The 11,039-nt window shown below is 34.1% G+C and overlaps 1 protein-coding gene across 21 annotated transcripts; it reads left to right on the forward strand.

Moving 5' to 3' along the window:
- The first annotated feature begins 613 nt into the window (after positions 1–613).
- Positions 614–10,430, forward strand: LOC116132453 (putative disease resistance protein RGA3). 21 transcript variants are annotated; one of them, XM_031418103.1, is made up of 11 exons: positions 1,084–3,541; positions 3,887–4,154; positions 4,620–4,769; positions 5,177–6,222; positions 6,313–6,362; positions 6,459–6,534; positions 6,655–6,746; positions 7,355–7,409; positions 7,741–7,812; positions 7,952–8,076; positions 8,149–8,683. In XM_031418103.1, the coding sequence occupies exon 1, from the start codon at positions 1,160–1,162 to the stop codon at positions 3,539–3,541; it is 2,382 nt and encodes a 793-aa protein (XP_031273963.1). In that variant the 5' UTR covers positions 1,084–1,159; the 3' UTR covers positions 3,887–4,154; positions 4,620–4,769; positions 5,177–6,222; positions 6,313–6,362; positions 6,459–6,534; positions 6,655–6,746; positions 7,355–7,409; positions 7,741–7,812; positions 7,952–8,076; positions 8,149–8,683. The 21 variants fall into 21 exon arrangements, 19 of the variants coding, with proteins under 19 accessions (XP_031273963.1, XP_031273964.1, XP_031273965.1 ...); XM_031418104.1 differs by adding an exon at positions 10,239–10,430 and having other exon boundaries at positions 6,313–6,746; positions 8,149–8,345; XM_031418105.1 differs by adding an exon at positions 9,526–9,888 and having other exon boundaries at positions 6,313–6,746; positions 8,149–8,345.
- Positions 10,431–11,039: the final 609 nt, after the last annotated feature.

The following is an 11,039-nucleotide window of genomic DNA, read 5'->3' on the forward strand; positions in this document are numbered from 1 at the left end:
TGTGGATATTGCTACTAAATGTTCTCAAGAGTGTAGATGGCCTCATCTTTTCAAGAAGCTGTTGCGTACAAATATAATCTGTGCTGTCACTTAGAATGACCTTTTGAAAAATACATTTTTAGACAAATATGTCCAAATACATTTTCATTTCTCAGTCTTCTCAATCAATTTTAATATTTAAAAAAAAAGATAAATACACAAAATAAAAAAACGAACACACCCTTCAAAATGAGTTATTTTTTTTCCTTATTTAATTAAGGTTTTTATTTTAAGTGGAAAAATTATTATTAACCAAAAATTTGATAAAAGTAAAAAAACGATTGAGAAATTAGAGTTGAATATTGACGTACAGAATATAATAATATTAGATTCAAAATCCAATCCCATAATTTTTTTTCATAATCTCAGCATGATAATTTAATATTTAATAAGTCGTAAAGTAGGTTCTGCCTGTATAGATCTCGCCGTCTATCTACGAGTTAACTAATAACGTCCTGTTGTGAAATTGGAACTTAAAAGCATATTATTATTAATGCGTAACATTTGTCTTTGGGAAATGTTTTCCATGCGTAAGAAAATAGATTGAAATTTTGCCGTACTACTGCATTCTGCATAACAGCTGTCTTGGGAAGGTGGCCAGCAGCTTTAATTGATTTTTTAAACACCACCTGTTTCAATAAAGAGTTAGTTTAATATAATTTCTCATCTTTCTTCGATCCGTTTCCATCTTTGAGTATGGCTGAAGCACTTGTTTCTGTTGTCTTGGAGCAGTTGGCTTCAATCGCTCGTCAACAACTTGACCAACAGTTAATGCTGGTGGCGGGTGTTGATGACCAAGTCCGAAAGCTCACCAGCCATTTCCGATCCATTCGGGTTGTCCTTGAAGATGCAGAGAACAGACAATTCATGGATAGTGGTGTGAGGGATTGGCTGGATAAGCTTAAAGAGGCATCGTATGATATAGATGATGTGTTGGATGAGTGGAACACTTTCTATTGGGAAATTACAACTTACGGAACTTAGAAATGCCTCCAAGCCGATGATCAAAAAGGTATGTTCCCTCATCTGTTGTTATCGCTTTTGTTTTACAAAAGTTATCCTGCCTTGTGCCATTGCTCGCCAGATAAAGCGTCTAAATAGAACGCTAGATGTTATTTGTATGGAAAAAAATATGTTTGGCTTCAGTTTGACAGAACGCACTATAGAAATAAGACCACCAATGACTACATCTTTTAATGATGTATCTATGGTTCATGGAAGAGAAGCTGTTAAGGAGGAGTTATTAAACAGGTTATTGAATGAGAGTAGTCAAGAGCCAGCCATCTCTATTGTTTCTATTGTAGGGATGGGTGGGATCGGTAAAACTACTCTTGCTCGATTAGTTTTTAATATTGATAAGGTGAAAACCCATTTTGACAACAAAATATGGGTATGTGTCTCGGAGCCTTTTGATGAGATTAGGATTTCAAAAGCAATCCTTGAATCTCTTGGAGATGATGCATCAAAACTAGCTGGACTGGAAACTATATTGCAACATATAAGTCAATATCTTGATAGGAAGAAGTTTTTTCTTGTCCTAGATGATGTATGGACTGAAGATTCCAAAAATTGGGAACAAATAAAAGATTGTTTAAAGTGTGGCTCTCAAGGAAGTAGAAATCTAGTTACCACACGTAAGGAAAATGCTTCAAAAACTATAGGAGCCACCAGCATGATCATGTTAGGGACATTATCAAAAAATGAGTCGTGGTCGTTATTTAGACAAATTGCATTTTCAGGTGATGCCGATGAAAAATTAGAAGATATTGGTAGAAAAATTGTGGCCAAATGCAAGGGCTTACCTCTTTCTATAAAAACCTTAGGAAGCCTCTTGCGTTTCAAAACAAATAGTGGAGAGTGGCAAAGTGTTCTACACAGTGAAATGTGGGAAATAGAAGAGGTAGAAAGAAGGATTTTTCCACCTTTACTAGTAAGCTATTATGATTTGCCTTCTACATTGAAAAAATGCTTCTCATATTGTGCTATCTTTCCAAAAAATCATGAGATAGAAAAAGATGAATTAATTAAATTATGGATGGCTCAAAGTTATCTTAAGGATGAGCGAAACAAGGACATGGAATTAATTGGTGAGGAATACTTTGAAAACTTAGCAATGCGCTCTTTTTTTCAAGACTTCAAGAAAAATAAATATGATGGTAGCATAGAAAGCTGTAAGATGCATGATATGGTGCATGATTTTGCTCAATTTCTTACCAAAAAGGAATGTTTTATTGTAGAGGTTGATAATTACAATGAGTCTCAATTAAAGTCTTCTTTAAAAAATGCTCAACAATCAATGATAATAGTTAGAGCAGAACGAGACTCATTTCCTACATGCATTTGTAATGAAAATAAATTGCGTAGTCTTTTGGTTAAGAGTCAAGATCCGAGAAGCCAGTTGACTCAGGCCAAATTATTTGACAATTCAAGTCTGCGAGCATTACAATTTATTTCTCTAAGGAATATTCAAGAAATCCCGAGAGAAATAAAAAAGATGATACATTTGAGGTATCTTGATTTATCTTATAATGAGAATTTAAAAGAATTGCCGAAAGAATTGTGTGATTTATATAATCTACAAACATTAAACATCGCCGATTGCTATAAACTAACAAAGTTACCTCAAGAGATGGGAAAGTTAATCAACTTGAGACATTTGATAATTAATCCTTTTATAATAGAATACATGCCAAAAGGAAATGAAGAATTAACTTGTCTTCGAACTTTGGAAAATTTTGTATTGAGTAGTAGTAGCCATGGCGGTAAAGCATGTAGTATTGGAAGTTTGAAAAACTTGACAAATCTTCGATGTCTTGGTTTTTCGGGGTTGGGAAATGTGGGAGATGTGGATGAAGTTAAGCGGGCAAACCTTAGGAATAAGACAAACCTCCTCTCTTTAATTTTAGACTTTGGAAATGGGTCGTCTGAGAGGGATGAAATAATTGTTGAGGCCTTGGAACCACCTCCAAATTTAGTGAAATTATGTTTAGAGAATTATGGAGGTAAAACTATATGGCCAAATTGGATAGTATCATTAACTCAGTTGAAGGAGTTGAGACTTTTTAGATGCTACAACTGTGAGTATTTGTCTCCTTTAGGAAAATTATCATCTCTTGAATCACTCTTTATAGGAATGGTTTATAGTGTAAAAAAAGTGGAGAAAGAATTTTTGGGAATAGAAAGTGATGCCACTGCCAGATCTTCTATTGTCTTTCCCAAATTAAAAAATCTTGAGTTTAATTATATGTATGAATGGAAAGAGTGGGATGATATTACTTTGAAAGGAGATGAATTAGTTACTACAATCATGCCATCTCTTCATTACTTGAACATTTCTTACGCCCCCTACTTAAAAAAGCTGCCCAATTACATTCTTCAATCTCCAAAACTAAAACAATTAGAGATAGAGCATTGCCCTATTCTACGTCCACGTTACGAGAAGGGGATAGGTGAAGATTGGCACAAGATCTCTCACATTCCTGACGTCACCTTCTTCTCATAGGTAATTTCTTCTCCATTTTAAATTTTGTTGTTATCTACAATTAAAAGAAACCACAAAGTTGAATTTAACCAACTTTTTGTCTTGATGTATGATGTTGTTTTGTTTCCAAATCAATATGATCATATTCATCTTTGATGCTTCAACTTTGCTCCAAATTAAAGCGACTTATTTAGATATATACCAATTAACAATCATTTTTCACATTACTTGTATACGTCTTCTTCCTTTCTTTTTCCTAGATTAACTTATTTTCAAATGTTTGTTGTGCTTTATTTTGTTGACTTTATAATATAATATAGTATTTCTTTTAAAATAATCCATTGTTGATAAAATTAAATAATCCAGGTTTATGCATGCAAGGTGTTTAAAGATGAAATGGATGAACCAAGGCTCGCGATTCAGGGGACCCTATGGATATTGCATTCTAGCTTTCACTGAGAATGACCTTTTAAAATTATTGATGAAAAGAGCAATGGACAGGATGGATGACGGCTTATGTGGGAAAGTTTTTCCTGTGAATGTTTTGGATGCATTTACGTTATTCTTAGCTGTTTTAAGGTGGCATAATCCTCATACGGCTTTCAATGCTTTGGCCATTATTTCACAACCAAAGGTATTAGTCTTCACCAACTATTGCTTTGTATTATATAATGTAGGAGTTGATTTCATAAGTCTTGGCTAAGTCATTCTCATCTCTTAAATAAACATAGGATGCCCTGTTGTAGGCTTTTATTGAATCCTCATGTCCATTGGGCTACTATAAACACTATCAAATACTTCTCCAAGCATTTTAGGGACAAATTTCTTGTCGGTTTTGTCAACAAGTGCTGGATGTATGCCCAATAACTATGAATGATTCCAGTTAGTGGTCAGGTATTTAGCTTTGCAATTTTTTGTTCATTAAAGTGTGATTGGCATGATTTAAAGTTTGGATTAAAGATAAATAATTATAAGTTATTATTGTTCTTTGCAATTTATGATTTGTCAATGAAAATTATTATATTTATGTGCAAATTTGAAGTTTTATAAGCTGTTCATTTGATCAATTGCTAACATGTGAACTCTTTTGCTTCTCCAGTGAATAGTGGAGAATCTTGCTCAACTCAGCTTATTGATGAGGATGGTACATTTAATATTGCTGGATTTAAGTACTTTATTAAGGATGTAAAATTGGGTGATTGTGGGCTTTCATATGCTGTAGTCTCCATCATGGGACCACAAAGTAGCGGTATGTGTTCTCCTAGAGCTAATGACTTATGTTTTGCAAACGATGCATTTTGAAACAAGGGTTTAATCATTTATTCTCAAACCAAACGCAATTTGAATGGGCATTGCATGTTAGAAGAGTATGAGCCCTGTGAATTAGAAATGGTTGAACCATGCTGAGATATAAGTTAGCTCATCTTTCCCTGATAGCATAGTAGTTGTGTTGATATGAAAACGGAATTACTTTTCCTGTATGATATTTGTGCGCCATCTCTTTTAATTTTTGGTTATTTTTACTTCTTAAGATATTTCTTTCCTGTCTTTCTGTTTTGTTTGTTTGTTAATTGTTAATTGGTTTATTATAGCTTGCATAAGTTGAAGCATACGCAAATTTAAAGAGTTTCACTTTGTTGTCGATGATAATTACAGGGAAAGGCACACTGTTAAATCATTTGTTTGGTACTAACTTCGGGGAAATGGATGCATTTAAAGGAAGGCATCTTCTCTTGATATTCTCATGGTACTTAAAATTTTTGTTGATGGAAGATAAAATGACTTATAAAATGTGGTTCTCTTCCGGTCTCAAACGACCCAAGGTATATGGTTAGAAAGATGTGCTAGCATTGAGCCTTGTACTTTTGTAATGGACTTGGTGGGTACTGACAGAAGGGAAAGGGGAGAGGTAATTTTGTTTGCCCATATTCTTTTTAACTTCATCCCATATTAATTAATGTGATTATCCTGCATGCACATATTTTCAGTTGTATGATCTGAATTTAAATAGCTCAGGTTCTGGGATGTGGAAATGAACTTTTGGTTTGAGAAGATAACGAGATATATATTGCTTGCTGAATTTTATCTGGTTTTCCTCTCAAGATGATACTGCTTTTGAGAAGAAAAGTGCCCTCTTTGCCCTTGCTGTTTCAGATATAGTGCTCATAAACATGTATGTTATTGTATCTGGCTATAGAAGGGTGCACTAGTTTGAGTGTATAGCTTTCTATGTTACTTTCTTTTCATTGGTCAGTTGGCCGTATATTGTATTTTTGTACTCTTCTTAAAGCATATTAATGTAGGTGGTGTCAAGACATTGGCCGTGAGCAAGCTGCAAATAAACCACTTTTAAAGACTGTATTCCACGTAATCCACGTCTGTATACCCCTATGGTATTTGGCATCATAAAAATTTTAAGTTTATAAATTGGTGGTGGAATATGCTTCCAGGTCATGATGTGATTGTTTAGTCAGCGTAAAATAACTTTGATGTTTGTCGTACGTGGTAAAACACGGGTACACTCCTTTTTCTATTGAATTTTATTCAGTAGCTTTAGATATCTCAAGTTGTTTGTTTAGGTAATTTGATTTTGTACTTGATCATTTTCATTCACAGTGAGCTCTAATTTATAGTTGTCTGTTCTTTGTTGATAGACACCATTGGAAAATTTAGAACCCACTCTAAGAAAAGATATTCAGAAGGTATAAGGTTTGGTGTTACATTCCATTTTTGTTTTTCAAAATTGACTTTATTCATGTTGATTTTTAATCCTTATTTCCCTTGAACTGCAGGTATGGGATTTTGTTCCTAAGCCACAAGAAAATTACACAATCTTGTCAAAGTAATGAGGTTCATTTTGAATTTTACATTTTACATCTACACATACTACCTCATGTTAAGTTATTTGGTTTATCTTTTGGCTTTATTGAATAAATAGGATCAAATTCCATCTAAAGAAGATGTTTCATGGAGGACCAAATTGTTAGAAACTCATGGCCACCCCAAAATTTAAGGTGGAGGAACAGAGTTTTATTTCTACAAAATGTGGTTTGCATGCTTGATTGAATTATGGCTTGTATAGTTTTTCTAGCTGTTCCATTCAACACTTTGATTATCTTCTTTCATCTTGCCAGTCTTTGGCTCCAGTATTATGTGCTTGCTGATTGCACGAATTTATATTTAACCTTAGTTTTTCATTCTCCTCGAAAGATCGTTGTAAATTCAGGTAATTAGTTTATGCAGAAGCCTTTTTATTTATTTATTTCTTTTATAAAGCAATTTCTTTTATTTATTTAAGAGACAAATTTCTTGTCGGTTTCGTCAACAAGTGCTGGATGTATTCCCAATAACTATGAATGATTCCAGTTAGTAGTCAGGTATTTAGCTTTGTAATTTTTTGTTCATTAACCAATATTAATTTTTCATTTCCTATGGTAGGTTTTCTTTTTCAAGATACAAGTAAGAAACACTAGATGCAAATGCTCATTAACTAACTTTTAAACATTTTGCAGTTTTTCAACCTAAATAAGATTGTTTAACGTCTCTATATTTTTTGATTGCAATTGTTTTATAGTCCATTTTTACACTAGATGAAATTAACATAGAGACAGCATGGTTTGACACTATACATTTTGGTGAACAGGGTTGTTAAAAGATTAAATAAAATGGCATTTTTTTTTCAGTTTTTACTATTGCATTTGTTTTGTGTATTCCATTTTTGTTGCGGATATTGAACTACTCTTTTGAATTATTCTTTTGATTTGAACTACGTTTGGGTGAACAGAATTATGCAAAGAAGGTGTTTGAAAGATGAAATGGCTGTTTGTGTTTCAGGGGACCATTTCGATACTGCTATCAAATGTTTTCTGAGTAATGGATAAAATTTGAGGTAACTTTTTTTCTCAAGAGGGATTGTCATTGGTAAGATATTGCTTATATTGAGAATGACTTTTTTAAAACGACTATTGTAAATTCAGGTAATTAGTTTATGCAGAAGCCTTTTTATTTATTTATTTCTTTTATAAAGTAATTAGTATAAAGCAAGTTTTAAACATTTCATGAATTGCTTGAAGAACCAATTAATGTCAGGAGTTGATGTACAAAACAAGTTTGGCATAAATAAAATGGTGTATTATTTTGTTAAGCAAGTACATTGAGTTTTGTTATCGTTCTACTGTTTGTAATAAAATTATTAATTTCATCTTGTAATGTCTTGGTAGAAGGCAGGGGAATTTAAAAGAGGATCAAAATTGGAAACTAATGACAAAAATGAAGTGAAGGATTGGAAGATGGTATATTTAAATCGGTGAAACTTCTATGGATAACTATATAAAGTCTCTTGTTCCATTCTTGTGGTTAAATTATTTAAGTTTTGAATTTGACACTCATACGTTTATTTCAATCCAAATTTTCATCTGGTGGACTTAACAGGAGATGATATAGCAAAGGTGATGTGATATCAAATAATTCAACAGAATGAACTGTTCTCATAGACATTGAAATCTTTAAATGGTTTGGCTGCAAGCAAGGTGGTGAATCAAGTATGTCACATTTAGGTATAAATATAACTACTCTTTTTGTTGAATGATAAACCTCTCAAACTAATTGTAGCTTTCTTTATTCTCCAGCACTGCTGCGGCTTGCGAATATATACACTGTTAGTTCCATCATTGAAAGCATATAAAAGCAAGCTGGGCTTTGTTAAAAGTATTGCCTCCTAAACATATGCATCATTATGTTTAAGATGGAACATTTTTTTATGGTAGAAGGAAGTCTTTGAAAGTGATGAAGCCGTGGCTGTGACCATCAAAATGTTGTTGGCCAGGTGGTAATGAAGTTGCTCAAACTCATTTGATAATATTGTAATTCTTTATTTAAGAATGTTTTTAAGTACAATTTGGGAAGAAATTTATTTTGTAAACAGGTTAGACTCTTTGTATGGTATGTGTTAGGGCTGTGCAAAAAAATCCGATATCCGATCCGGATCCGATCCGAAAAAACCGGATATCCGAAAATTCAGATCGGATACGGATCGTTATTTTAAAAAATCCGAATATTTGGATCGGATACCGGATCGGGAATCTTAAAAATTCGGATATCCAAATCCGATCCGGATTTTACAAAATTATGTCGTTTTGAGTGTAACAACTAACAATAACCCTAAGTCTAACACAATTAACTCAATTACTCGACTCTGTCTCTCTCACTCTCACTCGTCTCAGTCTCTCTCGGCCCTCGCTGGAAGCCTGTCTCTCACTCTCAGTCTCTCTCGTTGGAACACAGCAACACGCAGACGCAGTCACGCACAGCACAGACCTCACACACTCTCTGTCTCTCTCACTCTCAGTCTCTCTCGGCTCTTGCTGTCTCGTTGGAACACGTAGTCACGCACAGTCGCACAGACCTCACAGTCTCACACACAGTCACTCAAACTCTCAGACCAGATCTCAGCTCAGTCTCTCACTTAGTCACTCTCTCTCGCTCAACTCTCTAAGTCTCTTTCGCTCTAACACGCACAGATACAGACAGACACACAGTCAGCCACTCAAACTCTCTTAGACTCAGATCTCAGTCTCTCTCGCTCAACTCTCTCGGTCTCTCTCGCTCGACTCTCTCGGTCTCTCTCGCTCGAACACGCACAACGGCCAGTGGCTCTTGCTCAACTCTGTCAGATCTCAGTCTCTCTAACGATTGAAGCCCCAAATCGATCGTAAGTTAATTTCTTTAGAATTTAGAGTTGCTGAATTTTGTTCATGTCATATATCCCCAAGGCTACAATAAATATTGAATCTACAAATTTGACTATAATAAAACTTTATTTTTATAATTTAATCTTTATCACCGAAAAAAGTATCTGGGTATTGTAGTTTGACCCCTAAATCTAATCCACTAGAGAATTTTCCTGGCTTTGTTTATTGTGGAAGGAAGCATGGTTGGTGATAGAAAAGTAGAAAAGGAATATTATGAGAAACTGAACATTTTTTAATTTGTTTTGTTTTGTATAGGAGGATGATGACGAGTAGTTAAGGGAGACAAAGCCATCTGATATGAAGATAAGCATAGCAATTTAGGCAGTTGGTCAATTCAGCTAGTTGTTTTAATAATTTGACACATCAGGTGGAGCCTTACGCCCAACAATTTCATATTTTCATGTTCTTCCTGCTGCGCGGTTTGATGGCATGTTGGTCCAAATCTGCTGGTGTTAGTGGCTCAAAATCACAATCATTGTCAACCAGAGAGTGCAGATACAATGGTCAATCTGGTAACAAGAAACCATGTGTGAGGCGAGTAGGATTTGGCAATGAAGAATTGAAGATAGCATAGTCATTTAGGCTGTGACAGTGTTTGGACAACATTAGTTAAATGTTTTATGCTTCATGTTAATTTTTTTAGATACTTTTATCATGTAATTGTAAGGGCATTATAATTTCAATTTTATTTCTAGAATTATTTGATTTTAAAAGGAAAATTGTAAAATTCGGATCACATTCGGATATCTGATCCGAATAATCGGATATCCGTAAATCCGGATATTCGCATAATTCGGATTGGAATCGGATCAAGGTATAGTCTGACCCAAAAATTCGGATTGGATCAGGAAATGCCATATTGGGATCAGATATCTGGATTTACACACCCCTAGACTATGTGTGAGCTTTATAGTTGAAGCTTTTGTTGAGTGGTGATATTAATTTTTTCCACTGAAAATAATTTGCAGATACAAGAGGAATCTTCAAATGGGCTAGCCGTGAAATCAAGTGGACTCTGGCTTACACATGGTGATACAAAAACCCATTAAGCCCAAGTCAATTAAAGGGCTGGGCCAACAATAACAATATAGGCTTAATGGGTTGCAAATTTAATTTCTTTTTATAGCTTTATACATCTACTATTGGATTTTCTGGTTATCACCCCAATTATGCTAAATTACTTAAATCAATTCTTTAATGTAAAGCAGAGATCAATTCCCTAAGCATATACTGTATAAATACTAAAACTTGTACGCATGGCTATTAGGTTTTTAATAGTTAACTAAACTACAGCATGGACAAAGGAATGAGCACCCATGAAGCAAAGCTTAGCTTAATTATTCTTTCAATAAATCTTTTGGGATTTAAACCTGTTGTTTATTTGCATCAGATACTTTCTTTGTACGGACATTCACAATTCATCAATTCGTTAATCCAAAAGGCAAAAATTATAGGAGCCACCAACACGATCATGTTAGGGACAATGGCAGAAAAAGAGTCTTGGTCACTATATTGTCAAATTGCATTTTCTGGTGAAGCTAGTGAAAGATCAGAAGATATTAGTAGAAAATTTGTAGCTAAATGTCAGGGCTTGCCTCTTGCTATTAAAAACATTAGGAGGGCTATTTCCACCTTTAAGCTACTATGATATATATATATATATATATATATTTTCTTGGTTGTAACCAGGGGTATTTGGGCCAGCTTACGTACATCTCGACTAATTCTTTAGGATCCTATATATATATATATTCTTGGTTGTAATCGGG

Source organism: Pistacia vera, unplaced genomic scaffold (assembly GCF_008641045.1).
Source record: "Pistacia vera cultivar Batoury unplaced genomic scaffold, PisVer_v2 Contig253, whole genome shotgun sequence".
Taxonomy (NCBI): domain Eukaryota; kingdom Viridiplantae; phylum Streptophyta; class Magnoliopsida; order Sapindales; family Anacardiaceae; genus Pistacia; species Pistacia vera.